At 35.8% G+C, this 25,169-nt stretch overlaps 1 protein-coding gene across 9 annotated transcripts in view; it reads right to left on the bottom strand.

The window, feature by feature from the left end:
- Nucleotides 1-25,169, bottom strand: part of SLC13A1 (solute carrier family 13 member 1) — a 120,950-nt gene that overhangs the window by 68,335 nt on the left and 27,446 nt on the right. For all 9 annotated transcript variants that reach the window (XR_015723881.1, XM_045792741.2, XM_045792745.2 and 6 more), the window contains exons 3-6: nt 20,835-20,971; nt 18,062-18,249; nt 17,398-17,446; nt 17,268-17,316 (exon numbers count right to left, since the gene is read on the bottom strand). Coding sequence is in view for 8 of the 9 variants with exons in the window: in XM_045792741.2 (XP_045648697.2) it covers nt 17,268-17,316; nt 17,398-17,446; nt 18,062-18,249; nt 20,835-20,971 (423 nt within the window). In the remaining variant the exon portion in view is untranslated. The remainder of the gene's footprint in view (nt 1-17,267; nt 17,317-17,397; nt 17,447-18,061; nt 18,250-20,834; nt 20,972-25,169) is intronic.

The raw sequence follows: 25,169 nt of genomic DNA, 5'->3' as shown, positions 1-25,169 counted from the left end.
AGAGGGGAGGGGGGTGGGGGAATGGGATAGACCGGTGATGGGTAGTAAGGAGGGCACGTATTGCATGGTGCACTGGGTGTTATACGCAACTAATGAATCATAGAACTTTACATCAGAAACCGGGGATGTACTGTATGGTGACTAACATAATATAATAAAAAAACATTAAAAAAAAAAAGGAAGATGTGGTCCATATATAGAATGGAATATTACTCAGCCATCAAAAAGAACGATTTTTCAACATTTGCTGCAACATGGATGGGACTGGAGGAGATAATGCTAAGCGAAATAAGTCAAGCAGAGAAAGACAATTATCATATGGTTTCACTCATTTATGGAACATAAGAAGTAGGAAGATCGGTAGGAGAAGAAAGGGAAGAAGGAAGGGGGGGTAAACAGAAGGGGGAATGAACCATGAGAGACTATGGACTCTGGGAAACAAACTGAGGGCTTCGGGGGTGGGGGAATGGGATAGGCTGGTGATGGGTATTAAGGAGGGCATGTATTGCATGGTGCACCGGGTGTTATATGAAAGTAATGAATGATGGAGATTTACATCAAAAACTAAGGATGTACTGTATGGTGACTAACATAATATAATAAAAAAATATTATTATAAAAAAAATCTTGCCATTTGTGACAACACAAATAGAAATCCAGGGCATTGTGCTAAGTGAAATAAGTCAGAGAAAGACAAATATTATATGATCTCTCTTAGAAGTGGAATCTTTAAAAAAAAAAAAAACCCACAAATACAAAAACACACAAAAGAACAAGCTCATAGATGCAGAGAACAGATTGGTAGTTGCCAGAGGCAGGGGGTAAGGGAGTCAGATAAATAGGTGAAGTGGGTATAAATTTATCAAAAAATAAAAATTAAAAAAAGGAAGGTGCAAGACAGCATATATTGTATGCTATATGTGTTTGTAAACAAGAAGTAAAAATAAAACAATAAATATATCTATGTTGTGAAGAAAAGGGATACCATTCATATTCCATGAATGCAATTCCTTTGTTTGCCTCTTTGACTATATTAATGATAGTTTATTTTCTTGCGTTTTCTTCTTCTTGCATGTCTCTGTTTCCTTCAACTTTCTGCTTCCTTTTTGTTTCTTTGGAACTCTCTTATGCCCGAGGTTTTCTTCAGATATCGAGAACTTTCTCGTTGTTTGCTCATATTTAAGACAAAGAAAAGCTGTTTGGAAGATCTGTACATGTGCTTTGGGAGTTGTTGACTGTGGGCTTCGCTGCAGTATCATCTGACTGGGCCTCTTCTGAGAAAATCCAATGGTATATATTTTCATTTTTTCTTTGTGTCGGTTACATTCTCCGGGGAAGGATCTCCTGGTTTTGTCCCTGCTGACACCTGGAGGGTGCGGGCCTGGCTCCTGGGACCACGTGAATAGAAGGCAAGGTTCTCACCATTCAGCACATAGACTGCCTCTCCAATGCCCCTGTTTTCATTGTGAAACCCTTGTGACCTGAACTGTGTCTGGTTCTCCTTACCCTCTGCTTTACCAGTCTAAAGATGACACTTCTGCTTGGTGGAGAAGAAGCAGTTGCATCTATGTAGAGTTGAGGAAAACTTTGGGAAGTCAACATTTTCATAAGCAATTTTTTACTTATCCCCTGATTTTCAACATTTTAAAAACTTTGAAGACTGCTGCTATGTAACCTGGATTGTTTGTCTTTCCTCACTTTTGACTTAGGGTTCCACTTTTACGAGATAACTGAGTCATTTCCTACCCATCCTTTCACTTCCCACCCTCCAAAATGATTTTGCTGTAATCTCTTCTCTTGACATTTGTGTAATTGTGACTTATGACTTAAAAGGTCTATTTGTTCTTGTTTTAATGGAGATTTAAGAGACAGTGAAGGTAAATGGGCTTATTCAATCTGGCATCTTATTGGAAGATGCAATATTTTTTTTACATTAAAAGATAAATACATGAATCTCAACTAATAATTAACTAATAATTATTGCACAGATTGACATTGATCCCTTCATGGTCTATACATTGGTGGATGATATAGGTGAAAGATGGTGGGGGAGAGAGTAAAAGCTTCATAGTGTGAAGAGGGAATGACAGTGGGGCCCTGTCTCCTTTGTTTGCTCTCAGCATATTGGGTTTACACATGCTTGGTTCAGGGGATAACAGATATTGCTTTCTAGTTTTAATTAAAAGAGCCATTTCATGACGTGAATGTGGCTTTAAATGATTTCTATAGGAAATTATTTATGTAAAGAAAGCCCACAATAAAGATAATACATAAGTGAACAGCAAGAAAATATAAGAGGAGATCCTACTCCTGATATGAACTCTTCATGAAGATCTGGTAAGGATCTAATCTGTTATAATCTGAACAACTCAGAGCAGTTGGTAACAAAATTGAAGTTATCAATAAGACTCCTGGAAATATGATTTATATTCACTGTAGTTAATAAAGAATTATGTTGCCTATTGTGAAATAGAATATTAGTTTAAATAGTAATAATATGACAAATAGAAAGATATTTAAAATTTAGCACTTAAGACCTGAGGGCTCTTTGTAAAAATTCTGTTTTTTCAGCAATATCGAAAATCATAATTAAATCCAAGATTTATTTTATGAAATGTTATTATCCTAAATTTTAAATATTTAGAAGCTTCCCTTGTAATTTATTTGTGACTAGCCAAAAATAAAAATATACATGTATTGGAAAAAATCTTTTTCTTTCCATAGCAGTAAATATGACTGACATAATATATAATTAATATAGATTTTTCTTTTCAGCCACATGAAAAATCAGATTTCTTCTTAAATAAAATGCTGTTTAAAATATTTAAAATGAACCTTAAAAGTGTATCACAAAACAATACAAAAGTAACGAATTTGCCTTGACCCTAAATAACGTGAAAGTGGGAATCTTAAGTGAGTGACTAGGCAGCTTTTTGATCTGAGGATTTCAATTTTTTCTTTTGCACAAAGAGTTGGGTATGGCAGATAATGCGTAAGGCCCATCCTTTATGGGGAATTATACAGGAAAACACTCATAAAGCTGGGATCCTTTGCAAAAGTAGACAGCAAGAAAATCTCATGCTGACTTAAGGGAAAACATAATGTAGCCTGAAACCTCCTAATCACAAACATTTTTAGCCTAAATTGGTGTTCCCTGTCTGTTAAAATAAAAACAATAATACAAAAGCTCTTCCATGCAGCTGCAACCCAGGACTTAGGGAATTCCCACAGAAGTTTTAAAGAAAACTAGCATTTCAATACTTATAAAACTCAACACCCAAAAAACAAATAATCCAGTTTAAGAGTGGGCAGAAGACATGAATAGACATATTCCAAAAAACACATCCAGATGGCTAACAGACATATGAAAAGACGATCAAAATCACTCATCATCAGGGAAATACAAATCAAAACTACAATGAGATATCACACCTGTCAGAATGGCTGAAATTAACAGCACAGGAAACAACAGATGTTGGCAAGGATGCAGAGAGAGGGGGACCCTCTTATACTGTTCATGGAAATGCAAACTGGTGCAGCCACTCTGGAAAACAGTATGGATGTTCCTCAAAAAGTTAAAAATAGAACTACCCTACGATCCAGCAGTTGCACTACTCAGTATTTATCCAAAGGATACAAAAGTAATGATTCAAAGGGATACATGCATCCCAATATTTATAGCAGAATTATTAACAATAGTCAAACTATGAAAAAAGCCCAATGTCCATCAACTGATGAATGGATAAAGAAGATATGTGTATATGTACACGCGCACGTGTGTGTATATAAAATATATGCAATGGAATATTACTCAACCATAAAAAAGAATGAAATCTTGCCATTTGCAATGACATAGATTGAGCTAGAGAGTATTATGCTAAGCAATATTAAGTCAATCAGAGAAGGACAAACACCATATGATTTCACTCATTTGTGGAATTTAAGAAACAAAACAGATGAACATAGAGGGGAAAGAAAGAGAGGCAAACCAGAAAGTAAACTCTTAACTATAGAAGACAAATTGAGGGTTACTGGAGGGGAGGTGGGGGGGGGTTGGGTTAAATAGGTGATGGGGATTAAGGAGGGGAATTGTTGTGATAAGCACTGGGTGTTGTACGTAAGTGATGAATCACTAAATTCTACACCTGAAACTAATATTACACTGTATGTTAACTGGAATTTAAATAAAAAATTGAAAAAGAAAAAGAAAAAAAAAGCATAACACCCCCCACCACCACCAACACACACACACAAATAAGGCAACAAAAGTGAGAACAGCAGAAAACAAAACAGGCCAAAGAGAGATCTATAGGACTTCAGCCACTAGAGTTATTAGACATATAATATAAGTAAATTAATTTATGATTAACAAAATTAAAGAGATGGAAAATATGAGTAAAGAGAAAGAGACTATAAAAATCACCAAGCAAATCTTAAAGAGAGACAAATAGAATTTATAGAAATTAAAATTTAAATAACTGAATTTATTTTTGGGTTAAACAACAAAATAGAGCCAAAGGGAGAATTAATGAACTGGGAGATAGATCTGAAGATATTCATAATGTAGTACAGCAAGATATAGAAGGAAAATAAAGTGAGATACAGAAGGAAAATAAAGCAAGATACAGAAGGAAAATAAAGAGGTATTTAAAAGCCTGGAAGACAGAATGAGAAAGTTTAACATGTGTTTAACTGGAGACCAGAGAAAATAATGGCTGAGAATTCTCAAAGATTATTGGAAAAGATTCAGCATACGCACATGCACATAGACATACACATATCCTTAAAGTAACCAAAGAGAAAGGATTGTTTATTAAAGGAATGGTAATGTGAATGACAACTAGCTTATTTGTCAAAGGCAAAAAAGTAAAAAACAGTAGAATTACATCGCAATGTGCAAAGAAAAAATAACGGTCAATCTATAACCACAAACGTGTATTTCAGGAATTATTAAGATCTCTATATAAAACAAAACAGAGTCTACAACCAACAGGTACTCTCTGAAGTACATTCAAAAGATATATTCAAACAGAAGGAGCACCACCCCAGATAGAATGTCTAGGAAGCAAGAAACAATGGTGAGCAAAGATATTAGTAAATAGGTACATAATCCTATAAAGCATTGATTTAAAAAATAAAATTATATAGTTTATAGGAGAATGATAGACTAGAACTAAAAACTTAGAAAATAGTCACATGTAAATAGGAAGGGGTGGTGTAGTTGAAATGTTCTAAGGTCTTTGTCCTGTTCAAGAGGAAGAAAATAATGAATTATTTTTACATTTTTAGAAATCAAGTATACATGATGTTATAGTGTGAACTGTGTCCACCTCACATTCATATGTTGAATCCCTGACACCCAATGTGACTGTATTTGGAGATAGGAACATTAAGGAGGTAATTAATGTTCTAAATGAGGTCATGAAGGTGGGGCCCTAAGCTGATAAAGCTGGTGTCCTTAGAAGAGGAAGAGAGACAGAGATGTCTCTTTTTCTCTCTGCTTCTCATAGAGAAAAGGCTATGTGAAGACACAATGAGCAGGCAAGCTCTCTACAAGCCAGGAAGAAAGGCCTCACCAGAAACTAACCCTGATGGCACCTTGATCTTAGACTTTTAGCTTACAGAAATGTAAGAAAATAAATTTCTGTTGTTTAAACCAAGTCTGTGGTGTTTTGTTATGGCAGCCCTAGTTGACTAACACACATGATAAAATGTTCAGGAAATCTAAAATAATAGAGCATAGAATATCACTCTGTGTGTGTGTGTGTGTGTGTATGTGTGTAGGATGAACTAAATAAAGAACAAAAAAAGGGACGCCTGGGTGGCTCAGTTGATTAAGCGTCTGCCTTCGGCTCAGGTCATGATCCCAGGGTCCTGGGATTGAGTCCCACATCGGGCTCCTTGCTCAGCAGGGAGCCTGGTTTTCCTCCTGCCTGCCTCTCCCCCTGCTTGTGCTCTCTCTCCCTCTCTCTCTCTGACAAATAAATAAAATCTTAAAAAAAAGAACAAAAAGAAAATAACTGCAAACATAAAGGAAGTAACAGATAGTAATATAATAATAGTAGGGGACTTTAACACCCCACTTACATCAATGGATAGATCATCCATACAGAAAATTAACAAGGAAACAGTAGCTTTGAATGACATACGGGGCCAGATGGACCTAACAGATCTATTCAGAACATTCCATTCTAAATCAGCAAATGCACATTCTTTTCAAGTGTGAATGGAACACTCTCCAGAATAGATCACATATTAGGCCACAAAATAAGTCTCAACAAATTCAAAAAGACTGAAATCATACCATGCATGTTTTCCAACAACACTATGAAACTAGAAATCAACCACACACACACACACACACATACACACACACACATACACACACACACAGACACACATCTGGAAAGAGTACAAATACATGGAGGTTAAATAACAAGCTATGTAACACTGGATGGGTCAACCAAGAAATGAAGGAGAAAATTTAAAAATACATGGAGACAAATTACAATGGAAACACAATGGTCCATGGGGCGCCTGGGTGGCACAGCGGTTAAAGCGTCTGCCTTTGGCTCAGGGCGTGGTCCTGGCGTTACGGGATCGAGCCCCACATCAGGCTCTTCTGCTGTGAGCCTGCTTCTTTCTCTCCCGCTCCCCCTGCTTGTGTTCCCTCTCTCGCTGGCTGTCTCTGTCTCTGTTGAATAAATAAATAAATAAAAATCTTAAAAAAAAAAAAAAAAAAAAAAAGAAACACAATGGTCCAAATCTTTGGAAGGCAGCAAAGGGTGTTCAAAGAGGGAAGTACATAGCAATACGGGCTTACCTCAAGACACAAGAAAATTCTCAAATAAACAACCTAACCTTACACCCAAAGGAACTAGAAAAAGAACAAACAAAACCCAAAACCAGTAGAAGAAAGGAAATAACTAAGATTAGAACAGAAATAAACAAAGTAGAACCTAAAAAACAAAACAAAAAACAAAAGCAAAAAAACAGTAGAACAGATCAACGAAACCAGGAGTTGGTTCTTTGAAAAGACTAACAAAATTGATAAAGCTTTAGTCAGACTCTTCATCAACAACAACAACAACAACAAAGGAGAGGATGCAAATAAACAAATTCAGAGGGGCGCCCTGGTGGCATAGCGGTTGGGCGTCTGCCTTCGGCTCAGGGCATGGTCCCGGAGTTATGGGATCGAGCCCCACATCAGGCTCTTCTGCTATGAGCCTGCTTCTTTCTCTCCCACTCCCCCTGTTTGTGTTCCCTCTCTCGCTGGCTGTCTATATCTCTGTCGAATAAATAAAATAAAATCTTTAAAAAAAAATTCAGAAATTGAAGAGGAGAAATAACAACTGACCCCACAGAAATATGAAGGATTATAAAAGACTATTATGAAAAATTATCCACCAACAAATTGGACAACCTAGAAGAAATGGGTACGTTCCTAGAAACATATAACCTCCCAAAACTGATTCAGAAAGAAACAGAAAATTTGAACAGACCAATTGCCATAGATGCAATTGAGTCAGTAATCAAAACACTCCCAACAAAGTCCAGGACCCAATGTCTTCACAGGCGAATTCTACTAAACATTAAAGAAAAGTTAATATTTATCCTTCTCAAACTATTCCAAAAAACAGAAGAGGAAGGAAAGCTTCCAGATTCATTCTATGAGGCCAGCATAGTCTGGTACCAAAACCAGATTAAGACACTACCAAAAAAAGAGAATTAGAGGCCAATATGTGTGACAAACATAGATGCAAAAATCCTCAACAAAATACTAGCAAACTGAATTCAACAATACATTAAAAAAATATTCACTATAATCAAGTGGGATTCATTCCTGGGATGCAAGTGTGGTTCAATATTTGCAAATCAATCAATATGATACATGACATCAATAAGAGAAAGGATAAAAATCATATGATCATTTCAACAGATGCAAAAAAAGAGAGCAAGCATTGGACAAAGTACAGCATCCGCTCATAACAAAAACTCTCAATAAAGTAGGTTTAGAAAGGAATATACCTCAACATAATAAAGGCCATATATGAAAAACCCACAACTAACATCATACTCAGTGGTAAAAAACTGAGAACTTATCCCTTAAGATCAGGAAGAAGACAAGGATGTCCACTCTCATCACTTTTATTCAACATAGTACTAGAAGTCATAGACACAGCAGTCTGACAACAAAAAGAAATAAAAGGCATCCAAATGGTAAGGAAAAAGTAAAACTTTCACTATTTGCAAATGACACGATACTATATATAGAAAACCTGAAAGACTCCACCAAAAATCTATGAGAACTGGTATATGAATTAAGTCAGGTTGTAGGATACAAAATCAATATACAGAAATACTTTGCATTTCTATACACTAATAATGAAACAGCAGAAAGGGAAATTAAGAAAACAATCCCATTTACAATTGCACCAAAATAATAAAATACCTAGGAATAAACTTAACCAAGGAGGTGAAAGACTGGTACTCTGAAAACTATAAAACACTGATGAGGGGCGCCTGGGTGGCACAGCGGTTAAAGCGTCTGCCTTCGGCTCAGGGAGTGATCCCGGCGTTCCGGGTTCGAGCCCCACGTCAGGCTCCTCCGCTATGAGCCTGCTTCTTCCTCTCCCACTCCCCCTGCTTGTGTTCCCTCTCTCGCTAGCTGTCTCTATCTCTGTCAAATAAATAAATAAAAAATCTTTAAAAAAAAAAAAAAACACTGATGAAAGAAACTGAAGATGATAGAAACAAATGGAAAGATATTCTGTGCTCATGGATGGAAGAACAAATACTGTTAGAATGTCCATACAATAGAGGTTCCTCAAAAAATTAAAAATATAATTACCATATGATCCAATAATTCCACTACTGGGTAGTTGCCCAAAAAATATGAAAACAGTATTCAAAAAGATATAAACTGCTATGTTTATTGAAGCATTATTTATAATAGCCAAATTATGGAAGCAGCCCAACTGTCCATCAACATATGAATGGGTAAAGATATGATACACACACACACACACACACACACACACACACTGAAATATTATTCAGCCACAAAAAAGAATGAAATCTTGTCACTTGGAAGAACATGGATGGATCTAAAGGGTATAATGCCAAGTGAAATAAGTCAGTCAGAGAAAGACAAACATCATACAATTTCACTCATATGTGAAACTTAAGAAATAAAACAAAGAACAAAGAAAAAAGAGACAAACCAAAAAACAGAGTCTTAACTACAGAGAACAAATTAATGGTTACCGTAGCGGAGGTGGGTGGGGGGATGGGTGAAAAAGGTGAAGGGAATTAAGAGTACACTTATCACAATGAGCACTGACTAATATATAGAAATGTTGAATCACTATATTGTAGACCTGAAACTAATATAACACTGTATGTCAACTATGCTAGAATTAAAATAAAATAAAATAAATGTAAAAAAAAAGAAAGCTGGCATTGCTACATTAGCATCAGACAAATAAACTCTAAGACCCCCAAAACATTATTGTACATTGAGAGGGGCACTGCAAAATGGTAAAAGCATTAATTAACCAGGAATATATAAACATTCTAAACTGGTAGGGACACAATAACATAATCTAAATAATCTAAAAATATATAGAAATCAAAATTGACAGAACTAACAGGAGAAATAGACATACCCATATCCTAGAGGGGGATTTTAACAAAACAGTTTCATTAATTGCTGGGTTAAGTAGACAGAAAATTAGGTCACAGATGATTTGAAAAAAAAACTAGCAAACTTGATCTAACAGACTTTTAGAAAATATTGCACCGGTAAGTTGAGAATATACAATTCTTTTTAAGCACAATGAAATATTTATCACAATTGACCATGTGCTAGCCCACAAATCTGCCTTAACAAGTTTAGAAGAACTGATGTCATACAAACCAATTTCTGAGCACAGTAAAATTAAGTCAGAAAATTAAAAAAAAAAACAAAAAGTAGTTACAAAAGCCTCATTTATTTCAAATTTTAAAATATACTTCTAAGAAATTCATGAACGAAAGAAACTAGCATAATAGAAATCCAGAAGACACAAAGAACTGAAAAATATGTGGCATAGCTAAATTAATGGAAGGAAATTCATCTCCTTAAATTTTTACTTTGGAAGAGAAGAAAAGCTCAAATTTTATAACGTAAATGTCTGATTTAAAACGTAAAAGAGCAGCAGAATGAATGCAAAAATAGACAGAACAAAATAATAAAGAGAGGAAATTAATAAATCAGAATACATACAAAATATGACCAAAGAGCCAAAAGTCAATTCTTTGACAAGACTAATAAAAAATTTTTTGAAAGACTATTCAAAAAAAGTTTAAAAGCATAAGTAGAAATATTAGCAATGACAAAAGCTATAAGTAAAAATACTTTAGAAATTAAATTGGTCTTGGTGGATATTATAAACAACCACATGATAGTAAATCTGAGATGGAATGCATAAGTTCTCCAAAAATACAACTCAAGAAGAAATAGAAAATATGAATAATCCTAAAGCAGCGAAGTAATAGCATAGTTTCTAAGTATATATGCCTTCTGCTGTCTCCTTGTTCCGCTAGCTGGAGTAGAGAATGGATAGAGGGAGATGAGGCAGCAATCCTGCACCATGGGTAGTGGTCAAGTGCTGAGGATGGCAAGGCCGAGATAGAAAGAATCAGGGTCATCATGATTGTGGAGCCACCATACCAGCTTATTTCTATCTTGTTAAAACTATTGCTATTTGGGGTCTTTGTTGTGATGAATAAGTAACTAATACAAATGGAAACACTGAAAAGAAAACAAGAGCATGATTAACACAACATGACTGTGGCTATGTCAGCAAGGGGAAGGGTGTGTGACAGTGAGGAAAGGAGATGGAACCAGAGGAGGGCTCGTGGAGATTTATCAAAATTAATTAAGCTGGAGTGTGAAATATACCATTTTATACATTTTGTTATTCTTTAAAGTTTTCTGTTACATTTCATAAATATGTGTATATATAAAATACTTCATAATCAAGTATATAAAAACAATTTGGGGATTAAATAAAATAAATGTATTCCTTTGTTAGGGAATACAATTGGACAAGGCATAGAAAAACACTGTTGAGGATTTTAAAAAACAAAATACAGTATTAGAATAAATTATATAGTGTGGGAGGCTTACCATACAGTTAGAGGAGGAAAGTACAGATGCTTCCAACATGGCTGAACTTATGTTATTTGCTAGATGATATATCATTAACTTCAAATGTGAAGGACTACATATTGGTGATTCAAAAGTGAAAGATATATGGGACAAAAGCTATTATCAACAGCCAATCATTTCTTTTTTTTTAATGTTTTTTTTTATTATATTCTGTTAGTCACCATACAGTACATCCCTGGATGCTATCCCGATCAAATTACCAATGACATTTTTCAAAGAACTGGAACAAATAGTCCTTAAATTTGTATGGAACCAGAAAAGGCCCCGAATCGCCAAGGAACTGTTGAAAAGGAAAAACAAAGCTGGGGGCATCACAATGCCGGATTTCGAGCTGTACTACAAAGCTGTGATCACAAAGACAGCATGGTACTGGCCCAAAAACAGACACATAGACCAATGGAACAGAATAGAGAACCCAGAAATGGACCCTCGGCTCTTTGGGCAACTAATCTTTGATAAAGCAGGAAAAAACAGCCAATCATTTCTTTAACAACAAAATGTTTTGTGGAAACACAGCTAAGTATAGATACTAATGGAACTAGGGCTTTGACTGCAATAAAAATTGAAATCTCTAGTGAGGTCATTTTCACAGGTTGTTGCTGTGATTCCTTTCTCTTTTTTAAGATAAATGTTTAAAAAATTCTTTATTCAGAAGTGAATTTACCTCACCAACTGTTGCCACCCACTATCCTCTTTTTTTTGAAAATTATTATTATGTTCAATTAGCCAACATATAGTACATCATTAGTCCCTTCTTTTATCAAAAAATACATACACCTGGTGTGATTTTAGATGAATTAGGTTTTACCTGCTTGTCCATATGCAGGCATTCACCTTCACTCTAGTCTATACTGTTTATGGAGGATACTGGATCCTCATTATATATCAGAAATTTAATCTTTTGTTCTGATATAGTAACATTGATAATGAGGCTTCCAAATTCTTGAATGAAATGTGTTCTTCTAACTGGATTAGTAAATAGGATAGTTATGATTTCTTTTAAAAGTTCAACTTCTCCTATTCCCAGAGGCATAGGAAACTGCCACAGTTTAAAAAGACCATGTAAAGGGTACAAACTTTCAGCTATAAGATGAGTAAGGACTAAAGATTCAATGCAAAATTTGGCAACTACAGTTGACAACACTGCACTGCACAATTGAAAAGTGTCAAGAACATAGAACTCAAATGTGGTCACACATGCACAGACATGCAAAAGATAAATATGTGAAGCGAACACTACATCAAAAACTAATGATATGTTGGCTAATTGAACATAATAAAAAAATATGTGATGTGCCTAAACTAGAACATCTAGGTTCCAATAAACTAGATGGAGGGAATCCTTTCACTGTTAATATGTACATCGAATCACCTTGATGTACACATAAAATATCCCACAATTGTTTTCAACCTTATTGAGATATAGTTAACAAATAAAATTATAAGATATTTAAAGTGTACAGTTGTGGTGATCTGACGCATGCATACATCATGAAAAGATTACCCCAATCCAGCCATCCCACACATCTATTTTTCTTTCTTTCTTTCTTTCTTTCTTTCTTTCTTTCTTTCTTTCTTTCTTTCTTTCTTTCTTTCTTTCTTTTTTTTCCTTCCTTCCTTCCTTCCTTCCTTCCTTCCTTCCTTCCTTCCTTCCTTCCTTCCTTCCTTTTGTCAGACATTCAAATACCACTACCCTAACCACTTCCAACCAATTCCAACCATACAACAGTGTTAACTATAGTCACCATGTTTTACATTATATCCTTGGACCTTATTCATCTTATGGCCAAAAGTTTGCACCCTACCACTCAGCCCTTGACAACCACTTTTCTACTCTTTGTTTCTATGAGTTTAACTTTTTATTTTTTTAGATTCCACATATAAGTGAAACCACATGGTATTTGTATTTTTCTGTCTGCCTTATTTCACTTAGCATAATGCCCTCAAATTTCATCCATGTTGTTGCAAATGGCAAGATTTCCTTCTTTCTCGTGGCTGAATAATAGTCCATTGTACATGCATACCACCTCTTCTTTATCCATTCATCCATTGGTGGACACTTTTACCATGTTGTGGCTATTGTGAATAATGCTGCAATGAACATAGGAGTGCAGATACCTCTCTGAGATCTGTTTTTCATTTCCTTTGGATATATACCCAGAAGTGGGATTGCTGGATCATATGGTAATTCCATTTTTAATTTTTTGATGAACCTTTATACTGTTTTCTGTAGTGGCTGCAGCAGTTTACATTCCCACTAACAGTGCATGGGGGTTCCCCTTTCTCCATATCCTTGCCAACACTTGTTATCTCTCGTCACTTTGATGCTGTTCTTTCTCTATCATCATCTCTCTATAAACTACAAGATTTGGCTGAATAAGTGAAAGAAGACAGCTATGCTGTGTCAGGTAAGGACTGAACAGCCCTAATAATTGGCTTTGCCACCCAATTTCACCCAGCATCAAATGGAAGAGTAACCAAGGAGAACAAACTTTTGTTTATGTCTGATCTGGACATCAGATATTCTAGAATTGATATCCCCTAACTTGGCAGAATTAATGCCCCTAGACCATGATATTATGAGCTATGCTTATTACTGTTAGTATGGTCCTTTGAATTCTTGGAGAACATTAAACAGTGTTTTATTCAGAATTTGGTTTTCAAAAATAAGGATTTTCACCCCCAAACTAAACACCTAATTAAAAAACAAGATTTAATTTGTTCAAAGGCACTTTTCCTTTGAATTTTTCCCTTTAGGGAACTACACATTATATAAGATGAATGGAAAACAATTATCTTAGACCTTTCATTAAAAGCAAACTGATTTTCCAATTCCTTTCATTTGAAGATGCCTGGAGGTTTAGAAATTGAGCTAGTGTAAAAATCTGGGATATCTCTTTGAATGATACCAGTGCTTGTGAGGAAGGGAAAAATCTCACAACTTGATTCTTCTTTTGGTATGTAAAAAATGATTTTCAGATATATGGAACTCATTTTTTTATGGAAATAATATGAGTGATGATGACTGATCTCTCAGTTGCCCCACTGGAACCTGACAAATATATTTCTTCTTGTACTGCCAGTGTCTCTTTAGGGTATTCCATTCTTTTTGTTCCTTTTCTTCTCAAAAAATATTTTAAATACTTTTACACTCATGCAGGATTGACAGGCTAAGTACCTACCCACCACTTTTATTCCGGACACAAGTAGGGAGCTCTGCTAATGTTTGGGTCATGGCCTGTAATAAGAAGAGAACTTGGCAAGTTATGGAAAATATCTATTTTTAGGTATGCAGGACTGGAATATGACTACTCTTTAATCAGTTTCTGGAATCTGAGGGACTACTGACTATCCACCATTCTCAAAACCAATGTGGAATCATCACCATCAGCAGCAACAGCAATGGCAAAATTATTATCATTATCATCTATATCAGAAATTTGCAGTTTTATTACAGGAATTTTAGGGCTGACAAATTTTAGTTCCAAATCCTTATTTTCTTTCCACCAAAAATGAAATTAATCTCCATGAATAGCCAAAGCAATCCTGAGAAAGAAGAACAAAGCTGAAGGCATTACGCTTCCTGGTTTCAAACTATATTACTAAGCTTTATAATTAAAACAATCTGGAATTGGCATAAAAATAGACATACAGACCAAAGGAACAGAATTGAGAGCCCAGAAATAAATCCTCATATTTACAGTGAACCAACATGTGACAAGGAGTTAAGACACTCAGTGAAGAAAGGATAGCCTCTTCAATAAATGGTGTTGGAAAAACTTGATAACCACATGCAGAAGAAAAAAACTGGACCCCTATCTTATACTCCTCACAAAATTAACTCAAAATGGATTAAAGACCTAAACATAAGACCTCAAACGGTAAAGCTCCTAGAAGAAAACATAGTGTACCCACTGAAAACTTATTCCTCCTTTTGTGTTCTGCGGCTCCATCAGTGGCACCACAGCCTACCTTTACCTAGTTTACTCTCGCAGAGGCATCTTCTATACTTTTCTGTCTCTTGTCCTCAAAGCTGATTAATCAGAAGAAAACTTAGGTTTACAGTTTCTGCCCTTCAAAGTGTTGCCATAGTAAGTTTCTCAATGGGCAGAATTTACCATGTTGCTCTCATTTCAAAGATTCCTATTTTCTCCAAGATAAACTCTAAACTCTTTGGCATGGCATGAACAACGATTTTTAACACGGCTCAAGCTAGCTAGACATTTCACTTAGCCTAACTCATCCCTAGCACCTGCAGTGGAGACGTTTCCTGAAAAAGCCCTGTTCTCTACATACGTGGGTCTTTGAATTCATTGCTTTTTCTATCTAGACTAGCTCTTATCTTTTCACTCATTAATTAATTAATTAATTAATTAAGATAGACATCTACTGAATACCTAGCCTGTGTTAGGCAATGAAGTGTGCCAGGGGATTAGATGGTGAACAAAGTAGACATGGTCCCTGCATGCATGGAGTCTGCACTCTCCTGACTGAACATGCTGTGTCCTTCCAGATCAAGTCACTTTCCCTCATATGCGCCTCCTGCAGTACGCCCTGACTGAGCTAGTCGCTCCACCTTTGGAAGACTGAGCCTCTGTGCCTGCTTTTGTTGTAGGATTTCCGTCACACTTTTTTTTTTTTAAGTCCATCTTCCCCCACTAGACTCTGAGCAGCTTACAGCAAGGAACAGGTCTTTTCATCAGTGGCACTTTCTACAATGCCAAGGACAGGGTTGGGCATCAAATCAATTTGAAGGGGCTTGACCTAAAATTTAGGCATCATGCCAGAAAACTGGGTTTCTAAAGATGACCGTGAGAAAGTTACTGAGTGCAAGGATATTCTTTCTGTTTATGCTTGTCAATTTTCATAATTTTTAAAGCTCATTTTAATGTATTCTTCTGTAATATACCTCCCATGCTGTTGATTTTGTTTTAAAAGAATTACTTCTATTCCTAAGGGTGATAATGTTTTCAGAAATATATATTCAATTCTCATCTTTAAAACCCTGTAGCTGATGGCTTAAAACTTATCTTTGCTATTTGTCTTCTCTTTACTGAGAAATCACTCTTTCCTTGAAGATTTCTGTAAATAACAAAGTTTTCTTTCTCCTACTGAGTTGCATGTAAATGCATTATAGCCTGAGGAAGGAACATATGCCCCGCTCTCCTATTCCTAATGCCATGGTTACTGGAAAACTATTTCTATGCAGGATTATTTTTCAGTGGTCTCAAGATCTATTGCTCCCAATACAACTTAGTATAGAATTTTTATAGTGATTTGTTCTGGGGAAATGAATTCTATGGGATAGTTTACAAAAGTCTCCTTCCTTCCTTTAATAGCTAGAATGACTACAACAACTCCTCCATCTGTATTTGACAGTAGCAATTCATAAATTCCACACGGAATTTTTTAGTGGGGACACTAAAGATAACTGGATTGTAATTACACGAATAAGAGTTGCTCTAAGTTTATAACCTGAGGGAAATGAGGATAGTCCTAATGAAAATCAGGCTATCAGGCTGATAAGATTTTAATAAAAAAATGAAACAATATTCTGAGACTGGAATTATATTTCTTTAAATTACATATGCTAACTCCCATCACCACGAACTCAGTAAAAAAAGAAAATAATGCTGCTAATTTTCAAAGCATAAAATGTTCTCTATCAGAATGTTGATTTTAGTCTATGTCTATCTATGAGGGCTTATCAAACCATTACACCATGCTTTGATTTAGGCAAGCAAAGTAATTTATAGACAAGGAAGGAAGTAACAGATTTTAAAATGCATACATCTCAGGGCGCCTGGGTGGCTCAGTTAGTTAAGCATCACCCTCTTGATTTCAGCTCAGGTCATGATTTGAGGGTCATGAGATCGAGCCCCACAACAGGCTCACACTGAGCGTGGATCCTGCTTAGGACTCTTTCTTTCCCTCTTCCTCTGCCCCTCCCCCTCCCTCTCTAAAAATAAAAAATAAAATGCATACATTTTTTAACTGCAGATCTAATATAATTTCACATATAATTATTTACAAAGAATCACATTTAATGTACCTTTTCCAGCTCCGTCTTCCTTGAAATTTTTCCTGTATCATTACTGTATCTGAAAAGTAAATTGACCCAGTTTATAATTTTATTAAAATGTAATTTAGAAAATCCTAATCAAAATGTCAATATTCTTTACCCTGGAACTGGTATGGTTTTCTCTTTCCTCTCATTTGTTTCAACACCTTCTGCAAAACATTAAATAAAAGAAAAATAATTTAAAGTGTTATCGGTGTGTGTGTGTGTGTAAGATGGAAGCATTACTAGAAAGTGTGTGTGTGTGTGTGTGTGTAAGATGGAAGCATTACTAGAAACTGAAAACAAATTCACCTGTACTGACATAACATTCATCTTAATAAAATATTTTATAAATACAAATATCACCCCAACATTTATACTCCATCACGGCAATTTATCAGAGCCAAAAATAACTGCAGCCAGATGTAATGCTTTTTCCAAATAGAATGTAGGAATTAAAAGATTCCCACTATTATGCAGGAATGTCAATTCAGTATGAAAGAGTAACCTGGGGTCTACTGAGAGAGACAGAGAGAGTGAGTTCCATCAGAGTGGCTAGAGGGTACAAAGGGCATTCTTCCTCTTTTTCCAGAGAATGTAAATTCGACCATTAATTGGAGGTAAGATATTTGGGTAATGTATAATATTGGGAAACACAGAAAGGAGAAAGTTAAATTCATATCATGCACATATGGACAGTTAATAAAATATAAGCCAGAATTCTTGAGTTTCTGCCTACTGCCCAAATGATTAGACCCCACTGCAGCTGTATCAACATGTGATACCATCAATTTCCAGTCCATGGTTGGTTGATCCACTGAAATGAGTCATCTGAGTGGCCTCGACCTCTGCTTCGGCGCTGATGATCTGCTGTGCCACAGCCTCCACGATGGGCATCACCATGGCAGCCGTTGAGGTGTTGCTAAGCCACATCGATAAAAAGGCGGTACTGCTCATGAACCCCAGTGTCAGCCTGAAACGAGAGGGCTTTTTGTATGGGCTATGCTCTCCGTAGAGAGCATACATAAGCTCTCCATACAGAGCTTAACTAGCTCTGTATTACTTAACTGTAAAGAATGCTGTTTTTAAGTTGGGAATTTTTTCAAAACACACTGAAGTTAGGGTTCCTCTCTGATGGCAAACCCTGAGGACAGTCATAGCCAGATAGGAATCAGAGTGGCACATGGGAGAGCAGTGTTCTTACGAGATTTGTCTCCCTAGAATCATAAACATCTTCTCTTAAAACAGAAAAACGATGAAATGTATAACCAAATTGCAAGTCAGTAGATGGTAGAATAGCTTATAATATTATACAAATATTTCAATGCCCTTTACAGATGGCACTTACCTTGAAATACTAGTAGATGAAATGCAATCAGTTTTTCAATTGAGGGTCCCTTACTCTTTCTTTTATCTTTTGGTCACATCTCAGTTTATTAGTATGTGTGCCAAGGAGGCACGAGGGCAAGGAGAGAAATTAATATTTTTAAATCGACTTTTTACTGTTGACTATTCTGGTTCAATATATGGTAGGTGGAGGAAATGGTTAAAATTACTAGCTAAAATGAGGTTTCAGAATTTTCTGTAGATTCTATTATTTATGCTTTCCTGTGTTTGACATTCCTGTCTGTGGTCAAGTACTGGATATATTACATTGTCTTCTCTTATAAATAGAGTAGTTTTTCTCCCTTAAAAATAACACACCTAAGACTGTAGGATTTTAAATCATATCTAGAAGCTTTCAAAATCACACTTGTGGAAAAAATATGGTCCCTTTTGAGTAGGAGATCCCAGAAAATCATTCAGAAGCACATCTTTCCATATGGAGCCATTTATGAAATTGTGCGACTCCCTTTAAAAGTAGATCTACAAGACAAATGCTACGCTGTAAGTTTCAACTTTAGACCAGGGGAATAATTTCTACATGTAAAAGAAAATAAAACTCTTTAGATATCTGTTTAAACAAGAAATGATTCTCAATAAAAAGTAACCTAGAGGGGCGCCTGGGTGGCACAGCGGTTAAGCGTCTGCCTTCGGCTCAGGGCGTGATCCCGGCGTTATGGGATCGAGCCCCACATCAGGCTCCTCCGCTATGAGCCTGCTTCTTCCTCTCCCACTCCCCCTGCTTGTGTTCCCTCTCTCGCTGGCTGTCTCTATCCTGTCGAATAATAAAAAAAAAAAGTAACCTAGAAATACCTTTAATTTAAGACATTGGCAAGACATGAAATCTTTCTATAAAAAAAGATAGTGAGCAGATAAACCTTCTGTGTGGTGAAAATGCCTTAAATTGCAAAGCCACTCAGTGATATAAAGGACAGGGCTCTTGCTCCACTGTGTAGTTCACTACCCCATCCCCAGTGGTCAGTGAGCAGACGGTCAAGGAAAAGACACACGTTTCTATAGCACCCTGAGAGGCATGGAATACCATTTCATCTCAAGAGTGAAATTTTCCAATACATACATAGTATAAATATTTTAAGTAACAAATATTTTAAAAATTTGTCTCATCTGAGTTATTTTTTGTATTTAACAAAACTATTTGATTCATAAATGATGAACACAGATGTGGATATACTCTAGAATGAACTATGCAATATAATTCAATGAAATTTTCTTATTTTCAAAGAAAAATGAGAAGGGAAGAACCACTTAAGACTTTAGAGCTTAATGCTATCATGCAAGTGTTTATGACACTGGAAATATATTTTTTTTAGCTCACATCTATGTTCTTAACAAGAGCTAGAATTAAAACTAAAATAGCTAATTAATTTAATGGAAAAAAGCACTTATTTCAGTGGGCAAAATCAGTCAACTAAGTGATTTCACATTCTGTAGATGAAATTTCTTCATTGATTGTTTCACTTTGCAATAGTTCATTTAAAAAGAAAAATACTCACCTGGGAATTTTTCTGCACACATTTGTATTTTGTCAGTAATGTCTTTGTCCTTGATTCTTTTTTTTTTTTTTAAAGATTTTTCATTTATTTATTCGACAGATTTAGAGACAGCCAGCGAGAGAGGGAACACAAACGGGGGAGTGGAAGAGAAAGAAGCAGGCTCATAGCAGAGGAGCCTGATGTGGGGCTCGATCCCAGAACGCCGGGATCATGCCCTGAGCTGAAGGCAGATGCTTAACCGCTGTGCCACCCAGGCGCCCCTTTGTCCTTGGTTCTTAACATCCTCCCTATGATCAAAGATGCTCTTGAACAAGTCTTGAATGTGTAATCAGCCAAATAAACAAGATAGGACTGAAATCTACTCTGAAGTCTGTCAATCTTGTCTATTGGGGTTCAAGGCTATTCTCAGCTTTGGCTCCTACTGTGCATGAAAGGTGAGAGGGTTGTGTGCACTTATTCCAATCACCCTGTAATTAGACCTGAAAGTTGTTGTTTCTTCCTACAACTCCAGTACATTTTCATATTTGCAGAGGAAAGAAAGGCATGAATTATACTGCGATATGAATGATCGCCTGGATGTGCATTACACTTATTTAGTTATTTGCTCTGCAAGAAAATGATCTGTTTGGAAAGTAAACCTGGAACAGTACACAGTACTTACCATGCTGGGTTCACACCCACCATCATCACCATTCTCAGAGCAATCCTCTTGTGCAAATTCCATTTTTCTATTGATGTTGCTAAACAGATGACTCCAATTAGCAGTAGATGAAAATCTTTGAAATAAGCAGATGCCACCTGAAATTTATAATTAAGCCCACGATTACTTACATCAGTGGGGGAAAAATAATATTGCCCAAGAAAACACTTTTTTGCTACTCTTAACTTTCACCTTCAAACTACTTAATCTTTCTATTAGGAAAAACGTAGGTATGTGACAATACAAATTTAACTATGTTCTATATGCTTACCCAGAAATAACAGTGTTAAGGGAAAATACATACAAAAAAGAGTACCCAAGATACTGGGTTTTGAAATAGCTGTGTAACATCAGGCAAGTGCCTTCAATGCCTTAATTTTTCCATCTCCAAACTGGGATTAACTGGTTTATGCTGCAACAGAATGGCAGCAACAGTGATTTGGGAAAGTCCAAGTTGAGTTTCCAACCCGCCAGTGTCTTCATTACCATCCATTATGCCCAAACTGTAGTGTCACTCCTAAATATTTCGAATGGTTTTACCTTCATAATTATTTGCTATAAAAAATACACCCTTGAAGAGGAGCCAACATTTTAAGCCATTTTTAGCTAACACCATTCAGAGATTAGTGGAGTGTACAGACATTTTGGGTCAACCTATTTACCAGAGAATGCTCTGAGGTATGTTAGGTACTTAATCTTTTCCTTAAACAACAACAACAACAACAACAAAAAGATTTTATGGTCAAATAAGTTTACAAGACATAGAGTTCTGAAATACTAGAACTTTCTTTCCTGTAGGTCTAACTCAAAACCTTTATATATTAACATGCATTGCCACTCACAGAGTGGGATTCTATTCACAACATATTTTTAAAACTTATCTAACCACAGAAACCTTATTTTTAAATTTTTAGGTGTAGTACTTCATGAGACGGATATTCAAGAGACCTGACTTTAGGACCTGCTTAGTTAAACTGAATCACAAGGCAGTGCTGAAAGGAGAGGATTTTAAGAGGAAATATCCTTTTAAAAAAACAATATTTGGTAGAAGGAATAGAAGAGTTGGAAAATAACTATACCTTTTGTTTATACCATTTTTTTAAAGATTTTATTTATTTGAGAGAGAGCACGAGCAGGGTGGGGGGAGGGACAGAGAGAGAGGGATAAGCAGGCTCCCCACTGAGCAGAGAGCCCAATGTGGGACTTGAGCCCAGGACCTTGGGATCATGACCTGAGTCAAAGGCAGACACTCAACCAACTGAGCCACCCAGGCACCCCAAGAGTTGGAAAATAACTATTTCAATATAAAACCACAAACGAATAGAAAAATCAGTTCTCATGATAATTTTGCTATTTTAAATTGTATTAGCATTTTTAATATAGCTTACTAAGCTTGGCTTAGTTTAAAAAGGGTAAAAATAAGCTTTGGAATTAAAAGTGGACAAGTGGATCTCTTCATTATGTTTTATGAAAAGTTAATTTATTGTGTTTTTCACAGTTTGTATTTACCTCTTTACATTTTATAGTATTGCATAATAGAAAATAATTCCATCAATTTCCTTATTATTTCATTTATTAATTACTCTAACATCAAATAAGTGTTTACCATGCACCAAAACTGTTATGTGAACAGGGAATGTAATTATAAATATCTGACGTGTTTTTCCCTCTTCACACCTCAATTCTCAAATATCCAGATTTTCTAAATAGTTTCTACTATTTTTCTATATTACAGAGCCCTGTTTCTTTCCTTCATAGCATGTTATATTATGTAAATAGTGTGTTTACCTGCTTGTTGCTTGTCTTCTGTAATATACTATACATTCTAAGAGTACCAGGAATCTGTGTTGCTAGTTGTTGCATATTTGGCACCTAGTACAGTCCTGGTACAGAAAAGGAGCTCAGTAAATAATATTGGATGAATGAGAGAGTGAGGAAGGGAGCCAGTGAATAAGCTATGGTCTCTGAGCTCCTAAATCCCAATTGTCTACACTCTGTTCCCAAACTTCTACCTTCCCAACTCTCTCAATCGTTACTCTCAGTATTAGTATTATTACAAATTATTAATTTACTAGTGTTTACAGACTCATGAGTCATTATTTTTCTCCCTGGGTCTATCTCTGCCTTTCTGAATTTTTCTCCTTGGCCTACATTGAAAATTACTTTTCCTCTGCCCTTTTCTTAAATGTTGGTATTCTACAGGGTTTTGTCTCCAGTCTTCTTGTTTTGTACACCTGAAGATTGAATCTTACAATTTCTAACTCTATGTGACTAAAATAATGTCCAGCACACAGTGGGCATTCAATATATATTTGCTGAATGAATGCTGACGACACTAAAATCTTTATATCCAATCAGATACGTCTGGTGTATCCAGCTGGACATTTCCATTTGAATTTCCCACAAAGATCTAAAAACTAAGCATATCCCTTCTTGTGGCAAAGGAAATTTCCATCTACTTAGTTGCCCAAGTTAGAAACCTAAGAGTCAGCTATGATTCCTTTTTCACTTCCAGTATGTGTGTATTAGTCACAAAGTCCTATTATCTCTAGTTCCCCTATATATTTTATTTTGAAAGATTTTATTTATTTATTTATTTGTCACAGAGAGAGCACATGTGGGCAAGCGCACAAGCAGGTGGAACAGCAGGGAGAAGTAGGCTCCCTACTGAGTAAGGAGCCCAATGTGGGACTCAATCCCAGGACACCGGGATCATGACGTGATCTGAAGGCAGACACTTGAGTGACTAAGCCATCCAGACGTCCCGTCCCCCTATATATTTTAAATTGTTCACTTTGTTCTACTCAAACATTACTACCTTAATTAAGCTCCTTCCTGCTTCTCACATAGTTACTGTTTCTGTCTTTTTCTAATCTGCCCCTTACCATTGTCACAGCTACTTTTCTGAAGTGTAAATCTAATCACATCATTGTGCTTTCTGTGCTCCTTCACTGGACTCCATGTCTTTTAAGACCAAATCCAATCCTCCCAACATGTCTTATAAGACTCTTCATCATTTAGTCCCATATCACCTTTCCAGCTTAGTCTTTCAGTGCTCTGCCAACTTTTCCTTATATGTGTAATTCTCCAGTCACAGAAATGCTTCAACACTTGCCTGTCATTTAACTGAATGACTCTCTTACTTTGGTTATCCATAATCTTCTTTCATGGATGAACTCAGATGTCAGTTCTTCTAAGATGCCTTCCTGACTATCCTCAGCTTAGTTGGATGCTACTTCCTTCTGTGAGAGCACATCCTAATCTATATAGTGATCATTTATTTACTTAATTATCCCCTTTATTAGATTAGACATATTTTGAAGGCAGAGATGTATCTTATTGATCATTGTATTCATGGATTTAGCACATGTCTGGCACATATTGGCCCTCAATAGTTACTGAATTAGTAAGTCCCTAGATTCAAGGAGTTTACAGGTTATTAGATGAGAAAAACAAGTTAACAAAGACTGCAGTAAGGTATCATAGGTGTATGAAAAATATTTCTTCAAGGTATAGTTGAGGCTCAAAGAATAATGACCACCTTTTTCTAGGGGAATGGGGAAAGTTTTCTTACAGGACCTGATACTCAAGTTGATTACTGAAAAATGAATAGACATTTGAGTTTTCCTCTTCTCTTATCTCTTTTACAATGGAATGCATAGAAGTAAGCCATTATTAGTAAGTGATTAAATACAGAAGGAAGTCCAGGACCATGAGATATTCTTGTTGTAATCTCTTTAGATTATGTCAGCAGTTGGCAGACTTTGTAAAGGTCAGATAATAAATGTTTTAGACTTTGTGAGCCTTATTGTTTCTATTGCAACTATTCAACTTGTCTTTGTAGCAAAAAGTAGCCAAAGACATTATTTAAATGAATGATCAATGGCTTTGTGTGTTTCCAATAAAATTTTATGTTAAAAATTGGGTAGCAGGCTAGATTTGGCCCTCAGATTCACAGTTTGATGATCTCTTAATGGACTATGTAAACAAAAAATGGCCTGCAGCCCAACTGTCTAAATGAAATCAATTGTAAACCTAAGGAGGAATTTTCACATTCTTTGTTTTCCATTGTATTACCTACTCTTTGGGTTTCATTGTCGTTAGCATATTTGTAGCACATTAGTCACAAGCATATGTGTTTGTTTATAGCCTATGTACATAGGAGGTAATAAGAGAAAATGTTACTGGTTTGTAAATGATAATTACAACTATTTTTGAGGCAAAAAGGCATGTCAAATAAAATTCCTAATGGAATTTGAAATCTATTTTTTTTAAAAGATTTTATTTATTTAGTTG

Source organism: Ursus americanus, chromosome 3 (genome assembly GCF_024610735.1).
Source record: "Ursus americanus isolate L20-20 chromosome 3, mUrsAme1.1.p, whole genome shotgun sequence".
Taxonomy (NCBI): Eukaryota; Metazoa; Chordata; class Mammalia; order Carnivora; family Ursidae; genus Ursus; species Ursus americanus.
Note: the sequence above shows the minus strand (reverse complement) of the source record. Positions and strands in the feature narration are given on the sequence as shown.